Source organism: Leptonotus elevatus, chromosome 12 (genome assembly GCF_054856555.1).
Source record: "Leptonotus elevatus isolate MCC_2025b chromosome 12, RoL_Lele_1.0, whole genome shotgun sequence".
Taxonomy (NCBI): Eukaryota; Metazoa; Chordata; class Actinopteri; order Syngnathiformes; family Syngnathidae; genus Leptonotus; species Leptonotus elevatus.
Genome location: NC_141250.1, coordinates 849,978 through 872,758, shown reverse-complemented (window position 1 = coordinate 872,758; position 22,781 = coordinate 849,978). Strand labels below are relative to the sequence as shown.

General features: G+C 39.1%; 1 protein-coding gene across 2 annotated transcripts in view; it reads right to left on the bottom strand.

The window, feature by feature from the left end:
- itgb2 (integrin, beta 2) overlaps positions 1 to 15,562 on the bottom strand; it is a 67,229-nt gene extending 51,667 nt beyond the window's left edge. Inside the window, exons 1-2 of one of the 2 annotated variants that reach the window (XM_086090906.1) lie at positions 15,499 to 15,562; positions 1,096 to 1,156 (exon numbers count right to left, since the gene is read on the bottom strand). In XM_086090906.1, coding sequence (XP_085947032.1) covers positions 1,096 to 1,153 — 58 coding nt within the window. In that variant the 5' untranslated portion in view covers positions 1,154 to 1,156; positions 15,499 to 15,562. Of the gene's footprint in view, positions 1 to 1,095; positions 1,157 to 2,890; positions 2,953 to 15,498 lie in introns of those variants that run through there. The other variant, XM_086090907.1, reaches the window with a different exon arrangement.
- Between the last annotated feature and the right edge of the window lie 7,219 nt (positions 15,563 to 22,781).

Sequence of the window (22,781 nt, the reverse complement as noted above, 5' to 3'; positions counted from 1 at the left end):
GGAAAATAAAGTCCGCCACTTGGCCCATCTGAGAATATATATAAATATATATATTTATATATATTTAAATCTCTACTCCAACACACCTGATTCAATGATCAGGATAATTATCAGGCTCCTGCAGGGCTTGCTAATGAGCTTAAATATGAATCAGCTGTGTTGAACCTCTAAAACATGCAGGACTCGGGCCCTCGAGGACCGAACTTTGACACCACTGCTGTAGGTCAACAGCACCGATGGCAGTCATTGTTAACCCGGGATTCGACCGATCCGGTATGGAAGTCAAACATTTGATTCGCATGTTTGATTTGGCCAAAGTTTTACGTCAGATGCCCTTCCTGACACAACCCTCTGTATTTATCCGGGCTTGGGACGGCCGTGCACAAGAAGACACTGGACAAAGTCTACAAAGACATCAAAGGCGTAATAAAGTCTACAAAGACATTAAAGGCGTAACGTGCGTGACGCCACCAACTAGGAGAGCGTACGGCTCACAATACCATCACTAGCAAGGGCTCATCAAAGCAGCCACTAGAAAGATGTATGTCTGCACCTTGGTACCTACCTCGAGGCGCCGTAATACATGGGAACAGGTGGAACCACTGCGTCCACAGTAGCACAGTGAGGCGGGTCGCTGGTGAAAGCGGCAGCCGGCGACCGCGAGTGCGTATGCTGAATAACGCCAGAAGAGGCACAACAAGAAGTCCCGTTAGCAGGGAGAAAAGATGACCTCGCAATAGCAAAAGTGAAGGAAAGTGCACCTCACATCGCAATGCAGGTCAAATACGCGTCAAAAAAACCCAACGCACCATTGCAGCCAAAGGAGGGCGGAGGAAATAAACCCGCAGCCCCGATCGACACGATCACAGGCCTCCAGCAACGGACAAGAAGAATGGCAAAGCAAGAGTCAAGTCAAATGCGCAAGAAGGTTTGAGGTCTTTCGGGTTCCATGGCCTTTTATACACACATCATGGATCATCATGTCTATTTGGTATGCAGTCTCGTTAGCATGTGCGCAAAGGCATTTTCCGTGCGGTTGAGTACCGCCATCTGGCGGTTGATGAGGGACGAAATAGAACAAAAGATTTTACTAACCATTTGGAGCCACTGACAGGTAGATGGACAGCAGGACAAAAAGCAAATGATGATTCATGACCTGACAAAAACATTATAAAATTAATTATTGTCCAAACAAATAAAGTGCATTTAGCTATGAATGTGAGTGAGAATGGTTGTTCGTATATCTGCCAAATTATGGGGGAAAAAAAGAAGGAAAATAAACAGAACATGCACTTTACAAATATGAGTGTAAGTTATAAACGCTTACGCAAAAAAGTAAAAGATAAAATACAGCCCTACATATACAAATAATCTAATCACAATATGATCAATTTATATTCATACCTGATTTACATATTTTTGCAGCACTATATTTTTAAACCTCTTATTAAACATAGCAAGTGATTCACAGTTTTTCAATTCAGTTTCATAATTGTTCCACAGATTAACCCCTTTAACAGAAACACACATTTGCTTTGTGTTTGTTCTTATCATTGTTTTTTTAAAGTCACTTGTGTCCCTTAACCCATAGCAGCAGCCCTCTTTGAGTTCAAACAACTTCTGAATACTCTGGCAAAGTTGGTTATTGTATACTTAATACATTATTTGTGCTGTTTTAAGTTTGACTAGGTCATAAAATTTGAGAATATTTAATTTAATGAATAACGGATTTATTATATATAAAAAATATATAATGTGAGTGATTAATAACTCGTATTGCTCTTTTTTGTATCATAAAGACAGATTGAGTGTTAGTTTTATATGTATTTCCCCATATTTCCACACAATAAGTCAAATATGGCAGTAATAGGCCGGGAGCCAGGTCCACTCCTCAGGATGTTTTTTGTTACCTTTTTTTGGACTATTATTTCCTGTTATCTCATACCTTGGGCCATTACAAGTTGATAGGGACCACCCCCAACTCACAGGGGCCAAAAAACAGCCTTTTTAGGAAAAGGAGAGCACAGAGCTTGCTGATGAGGTGATCATATATCAGCTGTTTTGAAGAAGGGAAACATCCAAAACTTGCAGGACTTCAGCCCTCGAGGAATGAGTTTGCCCACCCCTGATTTAGAGTGATCAAAAGCCTCTTGGGTACTTCTCTGATGAGTGCCCTCCTTCTTCGGTCAGAAACTTTGGAGGGACGGCCTTGTCTTGGTTGATTTGTGGTTGTTTGGTACACCATCCACTTATGGATGATTGATTGAACAGTACTCTGTGATGTTCAAAGTTTTTGAAATAGTTTTGTATCCTTCTCTTGCTTTAAAAATCTCCAAAACATTGCCCTGGACCAGTCTTCATAATGCTGACTAAAGATTAAGGTTGCAGTTCACAAACGCTCTCTATCTAACCTAGCTGAGCTGGAGCTGTTTTGCAAGGAGGAAAGGGAAAACATTTCAGCCTCCTGATGTGCAAAACTAGATAGAGACATACTCCAAGTCCTGAAGCTGTAATTGCAGCAAAAGGGGGGTCGATAAAGTATTAGTTCAGGGGCTATTGCATACTTTTGCACACCCTACTTTTCAGTTTTGTAGTTATAAAACTGGTTTGAAATAAGATAGACACTTTGGGCCAATCCCATTACTTCCTCTTCACCTCCCATCTACTTCTTCGTGGAGGCAAAGAAAAAAAATATCCCTCTCGGAATTGGGAACATATTATTGCTATCCAATGCAGTCACCCCGAGCCACCGCAGCTGCGTCCTGGTTGTGACGTAACGGATGCGACAATAGCGAATAACATTCAATTGTGCCAATTTTTGCCAAAGTATAGAACATTCAATAAAACCACTATCAATACTATGATATTCAATAAATATTAGCATACTTACATTTACGTGTCTCCAGCGTTTTGTTATTTACTGGTGTCACCATTACTTCCGCCATTGCTTCCCGCGATGTTGCCGAGGGGGCGTGACTGTAGTAAGGGAGAACCGTGAAAAGGGACCTGCAGCCCTCGTCTCTAACCTTTCCTCTACATTTTACAGAGAATTGGGAAACTCCTTTGTCCGTGTAAACGCGCATTAATAAGGGGGAGGGACGAGATGAGTAGTAAGGGGCGGTATTGGGATTGGGCCTTTGTTTCACTTCAAGATTGTGTGCTACTTTGTGTTTAACTTTCACATAAAATGTCAATAAAATATATTTGTTTGTGGTCGTACTGTGCCAAAATGTTGAAAAACTCAAAGGGGATGAATACTTTTTCAAGCCACTGTACCTGGTTGTTGACTCTTCTTATGTGCTGGAAGAGGACCCTCTTGCAAGGTGGGAAGGTGGAGAGGTCAACAGAGAGACCCTTCCAGTACCTTCCAGCACATAAGAAGAGTCAACTTCCAGGTATGTGTCTGGAAGAAGGCTCAATTGCACTACCCAGAGATCCCATCCCTTCTCGACCATGGATTTCACATGAACACAGAGACTGGCAAGTTAGAACCACTATGGTTTGAGGGTGACATAATCCCCAAAGTGGATAGTGCGCTCGCCCCATAAGCAACAGTGCGCGGGTTCGCGACCTGCTGTTGTGCTTTTTTCCTCTTTTCCTCTAACCTCTCTGCTCCACTCCTCTTCCAGGATTTCTTGCGGCAAGGACCTGTTTTGTTTCAAATGTTTATTCAAGAATTGATGGCTTCATGAGAGGGGCGCGGCAGCCACAGGGGGAGAGGCCGGGTTTGACTTCCGGGTAAGAAAAATATCCACCTAAATAACTAATATATATTTCATAAGAAATTACATCGCGATTGTGTCAAAGGTAAGATTTCATCATTATATGCCTATAGTTAACTCTGGAAGGGCTTAAAATACCATGGTGTAGTCCCTTTAAGATTTTATCTGATATAGATGCAGAAAAATAGCTTAATCCCATTTGGAATGGTAATTCTGGAAATATCTTTTATTTTTCTGATTTAAGGTTCAGTGGAGTATTTGGCCATATCTCTTCTAATACTTCAAATAGAAAGTTAATCTTAAATTAAAGGTTACAAATGTGGGAAATTTTTTAATATACATTCGAGGCAGTAAGATGTATAATAAAAGGAAATGAATCATGATGGTAATTTGTCAGGGGGAGTGACATTTTTTAATCTTTTAGTGTATGTTGAGGGTGATATTTGAGAATTGAAATACAGGAAGCCCATGATTATTTTCCTGCTAGTTCCCCCATGTGTCAGGATACACCATGCAAAATTTTTGAATTTTCTGACCATTTATGCAATTGCTGTACCTTGAGATTTGCAAATACACAATTTCGCCAGAAGCTTTTCCCAAAAGGGGTGTTTTTTGGGACCCTGTGACCAAACGGCCCCGAGTTGGGGGTGGTCCCTATCAACTTGTGATGGCTCAAGGTATGAGATAACAGGAAATCATAGTCAAAAAAAGGTAACATCGTGAGGAGTGGACCTGGCTCCCAGTTTATAATAATACACAATATAATGTATATAATGACTTCTTATTTAAAAAATATTTGATTTTATAGAGAATACAAAACATTTATAAACATAAACATTTTCTATGTGCGATTTCCAGCACAATTTTGCATCAATTACAACGGCGAGAATTTTTATTTCATTTATTCTTTCAATTTCTATGGATTCAATAGTAATTTTGATTTGATGTTTAATTTTTCTAGTACCGAAGATTATAAACTTTGTTTTGTCTAGATTCAAAGATAATTTGTTTGTGTCAAACCAGTTTTTTTTGTATATTTAGCTCTTTTTCCACAGTACTCAGAAGCTGCCCGAGATTTTCTCCAGAACAATATAGTTATGTCATCAGCAAATATAACTTTTTTTTAAAAGCATTATTACATACACAGCAAATATTATTAATATATAATATAAATAATTTAAGACCAAGCACAGACCCTTGGGGGACACCATGAGTAATCTTTAACTGATTTGATTTGAAAATGTTAAGATGTACATATTGATATCTATCTTCTAGGTAATTCTTAATCAATTTTGATGGCAGACCTCTTATGCCATATGTTTCCATAAATATGTTGTGATCTATCGTATCAAAGGTTTTTTCCCCCAACTGTAAATTCTTTGTTATCTATACTTGTGTCAATTTCTTTCACAAGCTCCATTAATGCCATAGAGATGGATCTATTTTATCTAAAACCATATTGACTTTCAGTTAGCAAATTATGTTTTCAATACATTTATATAGTCTATGTGTGAATAGTTTTTCTAGGATTTTTTTTTAGAACTGTGGAAGTAAGGAAATAGGTCTATAGTTTGAAAATAGAAGTGTCTCTCCACTTTTATAAATCGGAATAACTTTTGCTGTTTTCATTTTAGCTGGGAAAATACCAGTCTTGAAGGAAAGGTTACAGACGTATGTAAAAGGCTGCACTACATATTGAATAATATGTTTTATTAATACCAAATCAATATTAAAGCAATCTGTAGACTCGTTATTTTTTAATTATTTATTAACATTTAATATTTCTGTATCATTTACTGCACTAAGGAACATGGTGGAGGAATTGTTCTTAATGCATTTATTTATTTAATATCTATTTCTTGGCTCAGGGATATATTTTGCTAATTTGCTATCAACATAATAAAATAGTCATTGAATTAATTTATAATAATATCAATAAGAATACTTTTATCATTTATAAAATGTTCCAAGTGATTGATTTTTTTAAATACATTATTTATTATGCTGTTTCATATTCTCCATGTTTCTTGTGTGTTACTGCTATTCTGTTTTAATGTTGGTAATAATTGGTGATATTCTCTCTTACTTACTCTTATAATATTAACTAATTTATTTTTATGCTTCTTATAATTTAGTTCAGCATCCTTAGTTCCTAATATTAAAAAACGTTTATATAACAGGTTTTTCTTTGTGCATGCATTTTCTATCCCGTGTCAACCTCGTTTCTTCCTAGTAACTGTTTTTAATGGACAGTGTTTATTGAATAATGAAATTATAGTTGTTTTTCTAGGTCCATCTTTAAGGCAGCAATAGTATGTTGGGTTTGTATTGTTATCGATGTAAAGGCTGTGTGTTTCACTTTTTTATATATATAATATATAATATAATATATAATATAATCTTGAAAAGCTGCAAAGACAGGCAGGTGATCAGTTATATCGTTTATAAGGAGTCCACTTTGGATTTTCTGATCGATTTTATTTGTAAATATTTGTTGTTATTCTACTAGGTTTTGTTATTAAAGGAAAGAGGCCACTTCAATGCATGATATTGATAAAGTCTGTTGTTTTTGGGTGTTGGGTTTAGTAAATCAATATTAAAGTCCCCACATAATATTTGTGTTTTTTTATCGTTTAAATAACTAAGCATACGGGGGGGAAAATCATTAAAAATGTCAAGGCAGGATCCTGGGGTTCTGTATACAAAGCTAATAGTTACATTAGATGCTTTTTAAAAGTGTATTTTGACCATTAAACATTCCATTATATTATCCATGGAATATGTCAGACCATCAATCTCATTGCATCTCAAGGTTTTGTCCACATATATTGCAACCCCGCCTCCTTTCCTGATTTTCCTGTTTACTGTAAACAATTCATACTGTTCCATTCCTACGTCACTTATTTTCCCATTATCAAGCCAAGTCTCTGATATGGTTATGACTTTGATTTTTTTCATTTTACTCAAGTATTCCTTAATTTCAGTGACATTTTTATAGAGACTTCTCTTATTAAAGTGCATAATTAAAAATGTATGACGATCCGTATTTAAGTTTGCATTAAATTGATCATTGATATAGTATTCACATACAAAGTCATAATTATTTCTAGAGAAAAAAATATCTGGATCAAGACTGCTTTCTGGATCAAAATTATTGTGTTCAACATAGTCAAAAGTTTTTAAATTTGTTTCTTTAGTATATAGATTTGTCTTATTTTATGTGGTATTTGACAATTTTATTGGTTTCATTGGTGTGTAGATTTGCCGTTTATAATGTGGTATTTGTCAGTTTTGTTATTCAGGTGTGCTGTGTATTCGTTCAACTTATTGCTAAATTATGTTGGGCATGTTGTCTTGGTGTGCGTGGGTGAATTATAAGTTTATTGTAGCGTAGGTAGGCAATCTTTCCTCTTTCACGTGCTGCTTTCAGTTTTGGTATCAGTTTTTTCAGTTTTTGTCGAATGATATTAGTAAAATCCTCATTTATGTACATGTTTAAACCCTTGAGATACTTTGCTTTTTGTAGAATTTTTGTGTTGTCTTTATATTTTTCAAGTTTGACCACGATCAGCCTGGGTCTGGTCCTCCCAGGTTCAGATTTCCCTGTCCAATGAGCCCGCTCCACCTCAATCTTCTCCTTCAGCTGTAGTTTCTCCTTGAAAATGTTCATGACTTTTTCTTCAGTATCTGCCCATGTCTCTCCAGGTGTTTCTTCCAATCCATCAATCAATCACTAAGTTATTTCTCCTCGACTGTCTTTCTAAATATTCAATTTTGTCATTCAGAATGAGTAAGCTGTCACATATCTTATACATTTCTGTTGGCATTGTTTTATAGTTTTCCGTATGTGTAGTTTGAGTCATTTTAAGGTCATCAACCTCATTCTGTGTGTCGTGAAAACTCACTTTTACTTCATGTAATTCCCTTGTGATATTGTCAAGGCGTGTATTACTTGAGTCCAGTATAATTTTTACGAAACCTTTGAAATGTTCCTGTTGCTGATTCAAAAGTGTGGTGAACAGTTATTTTTGTTGTTGTAGCAATTTGTTTACGTGTTTACGTTATACAACATTGAACAAAACGGGTTTAAGAAATGACCCTTGAGGGACCCCAGATGCCATGGCCATTCGCTCAGATTTGAAACTTTCTTTGACTATCTGCTTCCCTCCTGGTCAGACCTGAAACATTTAGGGTGAACATTTAATCCCACCAAAGTTTCCAACCTGTTCAACAGTATATTATGATCAACTGTATCAAACACTGCATTGACATCCACAGACACCTTCCCTGCGTCCGTGTTCAATCTTACAGTATCTCATTTAGTACCTTAATATGGCCTGATTCTGTACTGTGAAGAGATCTGAAACCTGATTGAAATTGATCAGAGTCCATTTGGGTTTAAGAAATTGCTGAATTAAAAACCACTTTTTCGAGAATCTCAGTGAAGAAGGGAAGTTTTGAGATGGGACTATAATTTGCCAACAAGGAGACATCCAGCGTAGGGCTGTCACAATCTAATAAAAAAATAAAAAAATAGATTATCCTATAGATTATTCCATTGAATAATCCCCCCCCCCCCCAAACACCACTCCATAAAATTATTTATTTTTATTATTACTATTATTATTAATAATTGAAGGTGAGTTGAATTGAGTGGATATACCTTCTACTTATTTATTATCATTTGTGCATATGCATTATTAAACACCAACAAAATTATCCTATGCTGAACGGTTAGCAATTGCGATTTACATTAGCGCGCTAGCAATTGTCATTTAAGGTAAGCAAACACTAACTGTCATTTAGTTCACACATACATCATTATATCTATATTACACATGTAATAGTGTCTTAAAAGTCACTTACAGATGATGCTTAAAATTAGTCCATCCATGGCTGTGTCCGAATGTGCACACTAGTCTCTATATAGGGCAGTACACAGGGCTCACGCCATCTTGTAGGGTGTCCAAATGTCCAGGGACAAAAGTAAGTAAGTCAGCTTTATTGTGTGAATACTGGAACAGCATTTTGTCGTGCGGTAACTCCCACGTAATACTTCTGATTTACACCGTTTAGATTTCAACTTGCTTCAAACATTCACGCCATTTTAGGAAAATATCGTCTGATTCCATATGACTTAGTTTTCGTACAATTTAACATTTAATATTAACTTTTTCACATCCATTTTCAATGGGACAGACATTAAAATTTTTAAGTTTTGCCATGCAATAACTCCCACATTATACTTCCGATTTAGACCTTTCAAATTTCAACTTGTCTAAAAAGTGAACATCTATGCTCGAGGAGATTAGTTGTATTTGATGCAGACGTTGCTGAACATGGGGTTCGGAGACAAATTTGTAAAATGGATTACACTATTTTATCAGGATCCAAAGTCCAGAGTGAGAGTGAGTGGATATTGCTCAAAATTCTTTAAACTCCAAAGAGGGACAAGACAGGGGGATGCATTGTCCCCTACTTGCTTTAAGTATTGAGCCTCTGGCAGAGTCCTTCAAATACACAGTTTTCACTGATGATATAGGAAATCAATATAAAATAGCGTTATTTGCGGATGACATTTTGTTATTTTTGCAAGATCCTCTATATTCAATTGCTGTGCTCATTCAGTGTTTGCATAGATATGGTTTAATCTCTGGTTACAAAGTTAATGAGAACAAATCGAGGCAATGATGTTGGGATCCTGGCCACCTCAGTTAAACTATACTTGGGGATTATACTTCCATTTCCACATAATTATTTAAAGCAAACTACGGTATGATAGTCTATTAAAACAAGGCGACTTGACAAGGTGGGATGTGCTCCCACTCTTTTTGTTTGGTAGAATAGAAGCTGTCAAAATTAATATATTACCAAGATGCCTATATTTATTTAGGGAATTGCCAATATGGGTCCCCATTGTCTACATTTACAGCGTTGGACACTCATTTCCAGGTTTGTTTGGCCAAATGAACGACCTCGAGTGAGACTAAAAGTAATGTGCTTAACAAAGGATAAGGGAAGGTTATTCCTACCGAACCTGAAACATTACTACTGACTGAGTCAACTCATTGTTATTACTCAATGGTTATAGTACCAGGATATTAGATGGTACTCCTGGGCAATATGATGATATTTATCGTGAAGACAATAGAAAAAAAAAAAGATTGTGTCATTTTATTCCTATCGTGTCTATAGTCATTTGACACAGCAAAAAGCAAACAACATAAGTGACAGAGAACGCTTGTTTGACAGACAAAAGCATTAATTCTGTGCTTGTTTCACACAGCTGTCACTAGGTGGCAGCATGAGCAAGTGCACATGGCAGTGAATGATACATAGTCGTTATACATTACAAGCTTACGTGCCAAAGTAAATCTAACATCCATCATTATCTGAACCGCTTGTAGTCAATGAAAATTAACAGAAAATGAGGTGGGTAAATGCAAATAACGAATACTACTACTTTGAAAAACTTAACTAAAACAACAAACCCGTAATTATTATTTAACTTTTTTTTTAAGACCACCTCAAAGCATGCTGGGTACTCATTTCGGCTCATTGAAATAACCTAGTGACAGCTGTGTGAAACAAGCATAGCCGTTTGCGGGGCCAAATGTGCAGTTTTAGCATCATTAAAACACAGGTTTTTAAGTTTTTGTGAAAATTGAACGGTGGAGAAAGCCCCCCAAAACTTTGTTGGGATGCTTACGTTACCTACAATTAAATTAGTCATCACAGCCTTTGTGGCGGCGTATAAGAAGCACTTCCTCAGTCACAAGTATCGAAGTTCTCCCAAACAGATTACAAGACGTGATTAATGAGGGGAAAATACCTCAAAGCTGTCACAAGCCTTGTTAATTGCTTTGCTAACCGGCTAACGTTATTGTGAAGCTGGCATTAATTTAAGTGCATGGGTGATTGATTAGACTTTTTACAAAGTTCTCGCTGGTACCGCATTAAAGAGGAGCGTGGCAAACTTTTAATAACAAAACAGCTGGCCTTTTGATGAGTTTCTGAGGAGAAAAAGTAATGCGCACTTAGCTAAACAGGAAGTGATGTGATTGTTACGGCGTCCTGCACGTCAATCGGGAGGAGGAAGATTACATTTACAGACTTGATAAGCGATTGAGAAAATGGATGGATATACTAAGTATAAGTGAATACCTTTCATATCACTAAATATTGTTATTCTGCAGTCCTGAGTTTTGATTTTGACTTGAAATCTGCACAAAAATTGTTTTCAAAACAACAATACAGTAGAGCTGATCATTTACTTTTAAACAATTTCTGTCTGAAACATTTTTTGTATCTCCTATTTAGATTCATAAATACATTTGTGAAAAATATGTCAGTGTTTACTGTGCCTCTGTTGTGAACATTTCATAATTTTGTATAGCAGCACTACATGATACATTTCTCTTTTGATACAGATCTGGTTAATGTCACTTCAAAATAAAATGAGAAAAGGTAAACAGTCATAGTGTGTTTAATTTTTTTTTTTGTTGAGAAAAACTGAAAATATGCCGTCATATATTGTTATCATGACATAAAATACCATATATTGTGATAGTAGTTTTTTTCTGTATTGCCCAGCACTATTCAATGGCTTCAATTAGAGAAGAACTCAGTGCAGAGCCTTTCCCCCCTTTTTGAGTTAGGAATGGTGGACAAATTTTAGGATTGAAAATGGATTAGGCATACGTTGAGGGCAGTCATGACGAGATTAGGAGGAGCAAGTTCGCGTACCATGTTGTTGGCTCGGAACATTGACTTCATGCCGTCAGTATGGGACAGTGGATTCAAGCGTTGGGTTGGGAATGCAATGGGGTGAGAACGATTTGAGGGGAATTAAATTAAATCCTTCTTCCACTTGCAAACTCAGTTCACACTACCACCAAAATATATGTTTACATACCTACAAATTAGGCACTATATTCAGACTCACATAGAAAGGGACAAGCTTAAAAGAGAACCTACAAGTGTGGGAAAATATTTCATTATGGTAACTGCACATAATTTGACTACTAAGAACCATATTTCACATATATATGACAGCTTAACTGCTGACATGCCTGATAATACACTTGATATAAAAGAGAAAATGGGAACTTGAAGTGAATGTGATAATAGAGGAAAGAACATGGAGGACATGTGCTTGAATTACCACTGGGGTATCACTAGTAATCTTTGGAAAGAATTTGACAAGAAAACGAAAATGACATTTTGGTAAAGACCCAAAATCCACATTGTGTTGGATAAACTGTGGAGCTATTGGTGATCACTCACATGTCCAGGCGGAGCTTTGAGGCAGACATTTTCAGTGGACCTATTCTTAACTAATCCAGCGTTCTCTTTTTTGTTTTAGAAGTGACGTGGCGGCAGATACTTGAGGGGTTTAGGATGCTGGTCTGACTGAAGTGAGCTGTTGATTATTCTCTGTAATTTAAAAGAGATTTCACAATAGTTTTGAAATAGCTAGTTGCTGGTTTCAACTGCTGAACCAAATCTACAATAATTTTTTGATTCACTTTTTAGTCCTTATGGGGACTATTATACTGTCTTATAATTTGTAATAGTCTGCTAACTCTGAAATTTGCACAAAAGACAAGAATAAACTAAAATTACTCAATATTGTCTAGGAGGGAAAGCAATTAAACTGGAAAGTATTCTCCATCTGTTGCCTGTTAAATGTATTTCACTATTATTACTATTCTTAGTCATAGTTCAATGCGTGTTTTGGTTAATTCAGTCAACTTCCTCATAGAAAACAAGAAGCTTCTGCTAATTCTTTGCACCAAAATTTTACCTTGCAAGAATCAGTCCTTCCAATAACACCTAAACGTCTAGTACCGTAAAAGCACATCAATATCCATGTCATGTCAAAGTACAGTATATACCTGCCTCAAAATGGCCGCAGCAGACGGATAATGTACGATCTCTAAAACACAAATAGAAATAGAATTGAAAATATATATTGTGTCCAGAAAATTTTCCTTGTAAACAGGACTGCAAAGTTCACGTTACCCAAAAGCACTTCTTCTTTCTTGTTTGTTCTATTGTGAGTCTAAACCTAAATGTTATTTGGTTGATATTCTAAATACGAAAAACGAAGGCGTATCCATGATAAACGTTTCGTATCCGTAAAAAACGAAGGCGTATCCGTGATAAATGTTTCGTATCCATGATAAATGATTCGCACACAGCTCATCGCAGCAGGTAACGTTAACGTCAGCATCCAATTTATTTTATAGAAATCTTTTTTTAATTAAATTTTAGTATTTTTTTTAAATAATAAAATACAATTTAAATAAAAAGTGTCATCGCTGCAGGTAGCGTTAACGTCAGTAACCACTATCCAATTTATTTTTTATTTTATTTTATTATTATTATTTTTAAATACACATTTTTGAGAGCCATCTTCTTGGCGCATGCAAAGAAATAAAAAATAAATGTTCTTGCCGCATCCGCAGGTAGAGGAATCGCAGCTCGACTAGTTACCCCTGTGACCTGCCTGTGATGTCATCGTAATTTGCATGTTCTGGTTTCGAATCTACAGCAGTGGAGGCGTATTCACAACCGAGGAGTCGTATTCGCCAGAAAACAATCCACACACACACAATTTTGATTCGTACTAACAAGAAAAAAATTCACACACATTTTTGACACGCAAACACACGAAACATTACTATTACGGATATGAATCGTTTGTCATGGATACGAAACTTTATCACGGATACGCTTTCGTTTTTTACAGATGCGCCTTTTTGACAGTGATCTTACTCCATATAATACAGGCAGCGCCCGGCTTCTTGTTTCTGATTTGGACCTCACCCTGGTCAGTGGTCACAAACCCCACACTGTAATGTCCAGTGTCCGATCACTGGTGAGCTATTTTTAGAACATTCATGGGCTATTCAAGTGGTTCTTAGGGGATATATGTTGCCCGCAGGCACCACGTTGGTGGATGTGACAGTTTATATCCTACTTCTGCCTGGTTCCTACCTCTATTTGTGCTTGTGCGTGACTACAGACTACAGTCCTGTTTTTGTTTTAATTCCTCATTAAAAGAAAAAAAAAAGAGCATTCAAGCAAGACGTTTTCTTTCATGACATTGTAGGATGAAAGTTGCAGCTGTCGTGGACTCAATGCAGCAATGGGGAAATGCCAGTATTTTGGCTCTTGAGAGCTTTAACTTTGACAGCACTAAAATTCATTAATAAAGCGTTAAGAAATTTAGTTTAGCGTTTAGAAATTTAACTCAGTTAACTTGGTGTGCAGCCAAACTAGGAGGAGTCACTGGCGGGAAGATGAATAAACATGGACTATAAATTCCTTTACTTTCTGATTTACTTGCTTAATGCTTGTTGGAGAATTCTAAAGCAACATATTGTTAGAAAGAAAAAAGGAAGGAAGACAGAAAGCCAAACTAAGGATTACAAATTTTGAATTATATTTTATGAACTGAACTACTTAATTTAAAAATTAGTCAACTGAACTTTGAACAAGCTTGCATAGAAAATGAACACTGGCCGCGACCAAAATTACATCATACAGGGTGCATAAACATTTTGCAGTGTAGGCACGGCCAATGTAGTAGCCTACTCTAAGTGGAGATATTTTATAGCGTTTGAGTGAAGTCAGATGAAGGAAATATTTGTTTCCTCACAAGATGTCTTGATTTTAGTTTGAACCCTTCCAAATACTTCTACTAGTATAAAGAATATTTGTCTCATTCCTTGTCAGCAAGTTTAAGCTCATAAACACACAGCCATGAATCTACTGTAACGAAGTATGTCACTTGCTAAGATGCTCGCTACTCAAGTGAAGTTATATAGTATAAAGGCTTTTTTTTTTTTATTATCAATGCCTTATAAATGTTATGTTTAAGCCGACGAACATTTGTCTGTAAAACTGCTTCACGGAAAATGTTTCTATGTCTAAATGTTTGCTGCTATGCACAATGTTACTTAAAGAAATAGGAAGTGATGATTGAGAGCCAAATGGCCGTTCGCTATCAAGTAAAAGGTTTTATTTTCTCATTTGTGTCTATAATGCTCTTCAAGCCAAAATATATTTTATCCAAATATTTGATTATTTGCTAGAATTTTCAGTCAGATACTCAAGTAATAAAATATTTAATAGCTGCATCCCTATAACTACCCCGCTATATTGTCCTATTTCTATTATATAATTTAACTTAACTTACTCAGTATTGTCTAGGAGTCGCATCCCAATGCGGCAATCTATTAACCTTGCCATAAAAAGTGTTTTTGTATGGTATTGGTATTATTTATTCAAACACAATAAATATAATGCTTTTTTGACTTAAATGTTACTTAAAGAAATAGGAAGTGATGATTGAGAGCCAAATGGCCGTTCGCTATCAAGTAAAAGGTTTTATTTTCTCATTTGTGTCTATAATGCTCTTTAAGCCAAAATATATTTTATCCAAATATTTGATTATTTGCTAGAATTTTCAGTCAGATACTCAAGTAATAAAATATTTAATAGCTGCATCCCTATAACTACCCCGCTATATTGTCCTATTTCTATTATATAATTTAACTTAACTTACTCAGTATTGTCTCGGAGTCGCATCCCAATGCGGCAATCTATTAACCTTGCCATAAAAAGTGTTTTTGTATGGTATTGGTATTATTTATTCAAACACAATAAATATAATGCTTTTTTGACTTAAATAATAATCAAATGAATAAATAGCATTTTTGCACCAATAATCAGTAACAATGTATTAGAAAAACAAATTCTAACTTACAACAATGAGGAAGATGGTTGCTGCCTCTGGCTGCCCGTTATGCTGAAGACTTCCTGACAGGAAGTATGACTCAACTAGTGTGTTGAAGAGAATAACTATTCTGCCCTTGCAACACTTAACTCCAGAAATGTTGTTGAGAATTGATGTTGATCTTTTGGTTTGGTTTGGTTTTATTGAACATATAAACATGAAGAAAACACAAAACACATTACAAGTATAAAATATAAGTTGAAGTAAAAAAGAAAAACAATAATAGAACGAAAGTAAAGAGTTTATATGTTCAAAAGGGGTAGGAGGAAGTTAAACACTTATCTTGTCCTACCCCTTATTCGCTTTATGTAGATACAATAAGATAAATGTATTTCAACAAAATAAAATGTATAAACCTAGTCTGATATACAAGTGCACTTTAACATACGCACATTTGCCAGCAACATATGTACATGAAATTCATAGGCATATGAATACAATTATGAATCATATCCTCATACTCACATATAGAATTTTCATTACACTCATACCGATACATCCAAAGAAATTACAGCATATATACAATTCTAACAGCTCATGTCTTATTTAAGTAATTTTTTCATTTTTTTACTTTGCTTTTAAACAATTTTTTTTTAATTCAGCAAGTGACTGACATCTTTTCAGGTCAGTTCCTAAATGATTCTACAAATTAACACCTTTTACAAAAACACACCTTTGCTTAATATTTGTTTTTGTTTTAATTTTATTGTAGACACTTGTACCCCTTATGTTATAAGGACTCTCTAATTTCAAACAGCTTCTGAGTACTGTGGCAGAGTAGATGTTGTGTACTTTATACATTATTTGTGCTATTTTAAACTCAACTAAGTCGTAAAATTTCATTGTATTTATATTTAATAAATAGAGAATGAGTTGGTTCTGTATATTTTGATCGATTAATAATTCTTTTGGCTCTTTTTTGCAGTTTGAAAACAGGATCGGTATTTGTTTTATATGCGTTTCCCCAGATTTCCACACAATAGGTCAGTAATAATAATGATCTATATAATGTGTATAATAAAAATTTAGCCGCAAGGGGACACAAGCCAGTCAGTGTCTTCTTGTGCCGGTCCCAAGCACGAATAAATACAGAGGGCTGTGTCAGGAAGGGCATCCGACGTAAAACTTTGGCCAAATCAAACATGCGAATCAAATATATGACTTCCATACCGGATCGGTCGAGGCCCGGGTTAACAACGCCATCGGTGCTGTTGACCTACAGGTGAGGGTGCCGGTGGAAACTGGAATACTGTTGGTCGAAGAAGGAGAGGAGGAAGGTGTGTTTGTAGGAAGAAAGAGAAGAGGACCACCAAGAGTCTAGGACTGAGAGTAGGGACTTTGAATGTTGAAACGATGACAGGAAAAGATAGAGAGCTGGTTGACATGATGCAGAGGAGTAAGGTGGATATACTATGTGTTCAGGAGACCAGGTGGAAAGGGAGCAAAGCTAGAAGTTTAGGAGCAGGGTACAAGTTGTTCTATCATGGTGTAGATAGGAAGAGAAATGGAGTAGGAGTTATCGTGAAGGAGGAGTTTGTTAGGAGCGTCCTGGAGGTAAAAAGAGTGTCAGATAGAGTGATTAGTTTGATGCTAGGAATTGAAGGTGTGATGATCAATGTTCTTAGTGGGTATGTGCCACAGGTAGGATGTGAGCTGGAGGAGAAGGAGAACTTTTGGTTGGACCTTGATGAAATGATGCAGAGCATCCCTAGAAGTGAGAGAATTGTCATTGGTGCAGACTTAAATGGACACATTGGTGCATGACACGACGTGGCAGATTTAGGACTCAGACGCAAGGATAGGAGTTTGAGGCCAAGGCAGATATTTATTAAACAAAAAAAACCTCCTCGTTTAGAGGGAAAAAACAAAGGCTATTAAATGTTAAACTAAAAGCGCTCCAAAAGGGAAGATGTCTAAACTACAAACAAAACAAAATCACTCCTTAACTAAAACTATACTGTGGGTATACAAAGTTACAAACCACAGTTCACACAAAAGACAGGACAACAAGGCTGAGAACTGTGACTGGCTCTGACGAAAACACTTAGGCACAAGACAGGGGAGACGCAGACCATTTAACACATGAGGGGAATGGGAAACAGGTGGGCACAATCAGGAATCAGGGTTGACACTGACACCACATGAGGAAGGGCAAGTGACCTGAAACGAAAGGAGTCAGAATTTTCAAAATAAAAGAGGAAATGACAAGACAACCTCACCGCGGTGTGACAGTACCCCTCCCTCTAGGACCGACTCCCGACGGCCTAGGCTGATCAGGATGATCCCTATAGAAGTCCTCAATTAGAGAGTCATCCATAATGAAGCGGGAAGGAACCCACCGTCTCTCCTTGGGCCCATACCCCTCCCAGTCCACCAAGAACTGCCCATGGTCTGGAAGGAATGGGAAGGGGCTGCAGCAGGCCCATGCGTGATCTGGCGGATGACTTATTTCGGGCACATACCGAGCAGGCCTCGATGTACTCTCGGACCTCCGGCTCCATGAAAGGCCACCAGAATCGCCGGGAGATGGCGTACATTGTCCGTCGGACTCCCGGATGACAGGAAAGAAGTGAGGTGTGGGCCCAATAGATCACCTGTGGGCGTAGCTGCACTGGGACAAATAGTCTATCAAGCGGGCATCCATTTGGTGGAGTTGCCTCACCGTTGGCTTGTTTAACGTCCTTCTCGATTTGCCATGTCTCGGCTCCAACCACACAGTTCGGCGAAAGGATGGTCTCTGGTTCCTTAGCTACATGCTCGGGGTCATAGAGACGAGACAGGGCGTCGGGCTTGACGTTACGAGACCCCCGCCTGTAAGTGAGAGAGAAGGGAAAACGGTTAAAGAACAGCGCCCACCTGGCCTGCCGTGGGTTGAGTCTCTTGGCTTTGCGTATGTATTGCAGGTTCTTGTGATCAGTCCAGACCACAAACGGATGCTTCGCCCCCTCAAGCCAGTGCCTCCATTCTTCCAAAGCAATTTTGACAGCCAGAAGCTCTCTGTCCCAAACATCATAGTTACGCTCTGCCTTGGATAGTCGTCGTGACAAGAAGGCACAGGGATGCATCTTTCCATCCTTCTCTGCACGTTGAGACAGGACAGCTCCGATCCCCTCATTGGACGCGTCCACTTCCACAACAAATTGCCGCTGTGGATCTGGCATTGTGAGGATTGGTGCTGTGACAAAGCGTTGTTTGAGTGCTTGAAATGCAGCTTCCGCCTCCGGGGACCAGCTGAACCTCACCAGAGGAGAGGTGAGGGCATGCAGAGGGGCAGCTATTGCGCTGAACCCTCTGATGAAGCGTCTGTAAAAGTTAGCAAACCCAAGGAATTGCTGAACCTTCTTGCGGCTAACAGGTGTGGGCCACTCCCTCACGGCGCTACTTTTAGCCTGATCCATCTGTACCTTCCCAGGGGCTATGACAAAGCCCAGGAAGGAGATGGTTTTGGCATGAAAAACACTTTTCTCTGCCTTGACATAAAGTTTGTTCTCAAGCAGTCTTTGAAGAACCTTGGAAGCATGGATTTGATGTGTGGCTAGATCTGACGAGTATACAAGTATGTCGTCTAAACAAACATACACGAACTGGTCCAGAAAGTCTCTCAAAACGTCATTAATCATGGCCTGGAAAACAGCAGGAGCATTAGTGAGACCGAAGGGCATGACTAGGTACTCGTAATGGCCACTAGGTGTATTAAGCCCCGTTTTCCATTCATCCCCCTGCCGGATCCTAATGAGATGGTATGCATTGCGCAAGTTCAATTTGGTAAAGATCATAGCTTGTTGAAGATTTTCAAACACGGATGACATGAGAGGGAGGGGTTAACGGTTTTTTATTGTAATGTCATTAAGGAGGCTATAGCCTATACAAGGCCGTAAGGAACCATCCTTTTTCCCCACAAAAAGGAAACCCGCTCCCGCTGGTGATGACGAAGGACAAATCAGTCCAGCCTTCAGGGAAGTTTCGATGTATTCCTTCAGGGCCGCCTTCTCTGGTCCTGAAACAGAATATAGGCGTCCCTTGGGAATGGTGGAACCTGGAATCAGCTCTATGGCACAGTCATAGGTACGATGCGGTGGGAGCGACATGATTTTGGTCTTGTTGAATACCTCCTGGAGGTGATGGTAGCAAGGAGGCACAATGCTCAGATTTGGGTATTCAGAGTCTGTCAGGGAATTAACAGAAATATAATTAACAGTCGTAATGTCCGCTTCCTGAATTGGTGAACCAACCCCATGGCTCACACAATTCTTTCCCCATCCCAGAACTTCACCAGTCAACCAGTTCACATGGGGGTTGTGTTCACACAACCATGGGTGTCCCAGGACCAGAGTCGGTGAAGGAGACTACTAGGAAAAACTAGGTACTCCTTATGTTTGCCAACTTGGAGCTGGATGGGTTCTGTGATATGTGTAATGGTGAATAACTCACTACCATTTAGTGCCCTAGCCTTAATGGGCTTAATTAGCGGCTCAGTCTTGGCACTAAAATGTCTCACAAGCCCCCAGTCTATCGGCTCTCATCTGCCCCAGAGTCTATCAGGGCATGGAGGTCTGTGGAAGTGGTGCGGTGAAGGATTTTTACTGATGTGAGTTTTCGTGGGGCCGACACTCGAGTCGTAACTTGACTCACCGCTTTGGTCCTTTTGGCTGGGCAGGTGGCCACGAGGTGATCTTGGTTACCGCAGTAAAAGCACAGACCTTCCAGCTGTCGGCGCCGTTTCTCCTCCTGCGAAAGCCGCACTCTGCCCAGTTGCATGGGCTCCTCCTCTGGTCCCAAGGGAACATGTTGGCGCTGAACTGACGAGGAACAGAGAGGAGCTGACACACCTGATGCTTGGGAGAGCGGGGATCCCTTCCGTCGTCCTTGCCCTGTGACCGCGGCTCTGCGTAACCTCCTGCAGCCGATGATCCATCCGAATGGCCAGGGCGATGAGGGAGTCCAACTCCGGTGGCAGATCAACTGAGATGAGCAGCTCTTGGATGGACGTCATAGAGCGCAGTGGAGTTCCAGCCACTCTCTGCCGCGAGAGTGCGGAAGCGGATGGCGTAGTCGCTCACTGAGTCTTTTCCTTGTTTCAGGCTGCTTAGCTGCCGGGCCTTTTCCCGGTCTGAACAGGCTGGATCAAAGACCTTCTGAAGGGCGGCTCGGAAGTCCGTGACGGAGCCGCAGAGTGGGGAACTGCGTGCCCACTCTGCCGTGGCCCAGGCTCTGGCTCTCCCAGTCAGGTGGGAAATCATGAAAGCCACCCGGGATCGATCTGTGGGAAAGGCCTGGGGGGAGTACTCAAAATTAATGTCACAGTCAGTCAAAAATGCCTTGCATTGTCCTGGCTCCTGATAGAGTAGACAATATTATTGTACTCTTTGCGTGTTCCAATAAATTGAAGTGGAGTCTCTGTGAAGAAGTCCCTTTGCAAAGGTAATTAGTCAGAAGCTTCTGATTACACAAATGAAGACACCCAAGCAGTGATCTGTTCAAAAGTGTGTCTCCTCCTCCAGCACACAGCACATTTATTCAAAATCAGTGAATACAAGAAAATCCCTCTCCCCTCCCTTCAGCAAGTTCCCATAGGTACAAATCAGATTAGACTTAAACAGCAGTATATCAGCCTGTCCTTGGACTCTATTTGACCGAACGGAGACTCGTACCAACTATACTCCCTTTAGATAATATAGAAAAGAAACCTGTTACCTTCCTCTTTCCCAGGCAAGAGAGACAGATAAGAATACAATAGACAGTACTATTCATTGAGCTATACTGAGTTAACATAATTATACCTACATCTACACAGTTATAACTAAATTCAAAACAGTTAAAATATAAAGTAAAACAGTAAAAATGTTAACAATGTTAACATTCCTTCAATTGGGCTCTAAAAAGAGCCCAAAACAAATTTTTTACAGAAAGATACCAGCAGGATCTCCGTCCCCCTCATTGGATGCGATAGAAGACATGAATGGTTTAGCAGAAGCCACCATCATATAAGACGACTTGTTTTGTACATCCTGTTTTTCAATAGCAGTGGTAATAAGTCTTTGGCAAAGAAAAATACATGGTATTAAACAACATCCACAAGTCGTTAATAACGCAGTGAAAACAGCCGCAGATATCAAAATTGAGGAAACTAAAGCTTTATAGCGGCCAAATACATTCATCCAATTATCCCATACAGAAGTATCTACACCGGATTGCTCTTTCATTTTCTTATTGAGTGTTCGCAGTCCTTCAATTGCAATGGTTAAACTTCCATCTGGTGCAGTGTTGTTGGGAATAAAAGTGCAAAACTGATCTCCAAACATTGAGCAAACTCCGCCCTTTTCTGCCAGTAACATATCTTTTTTTTTTTTTTTTTTTTTTTTTTTTTTTTTTCTCTTTTTTTTTTTCTTCTTAGAGCTCAGTATTGTTCATTCGGAAATGTCATCATCATTGCTCTTTTTTTTTTTTTTTTTTTTTTTTTTTTTTTAAATATATATATATATATATATATACACATATATACATACATATATACATATATACATACATACATACATACATTTTTTTTTTTTTGTGTGTGTGGGTGAGTATGTGTGTGTGCGTGCGTGCGTGCGTGCGTGTGTTTGTTAGCTCACCAGAAAACCTATTAGAAAAAAAAAATCTCATACCGTTCACCTAAATCGAACACCAGGAGACCCGAGGGGACCGAAGAAAACCAAGGAAGGTGAAATCCAGCACCGACCAGACACCCCCCACCAGAACTCCTCCCCAGCCCAAGAAACATCCAGACCCCAACAAATCCAAAAAACATAAAATCAGGGAGGCCTCAAGAGACCAACGGAGAGACCGAGAAAAGGAAGGAAGGACAGACGAAGCCGCGTGAGATCCGAGACACCAGCCTCCACCGATTCAATAACCTGAGGAGGAAACAGATTGTGTCTGAGTTTCGGTAGATGCTGGTGTGGTGGATCTGGCATGCATGAAAATCTCCACCAAAGAGGGGAGCCGTCGACCCCCGCCGGAACAGAGCAAGCGCAACACCTCAGGGCCCCCCAGGCCGCGGCAGCGCCAAAGGACGACCCCCGGGCCCCACCAGGGCCACCGGCCGGAGAGCAAACCCAGGAGCAGGAGCGCCCCCCGCCCCAACCCGGCCCGCGCCCCCGGCCCAACGCAGCAGGACGGGGCACTGCAGGCCCACCAGGCACCCCACCGGCCCCCAACCCCCGCCCCCCCCACAACCCCCCGCCCCCCATCCACCCCCGCCACCCACCCCA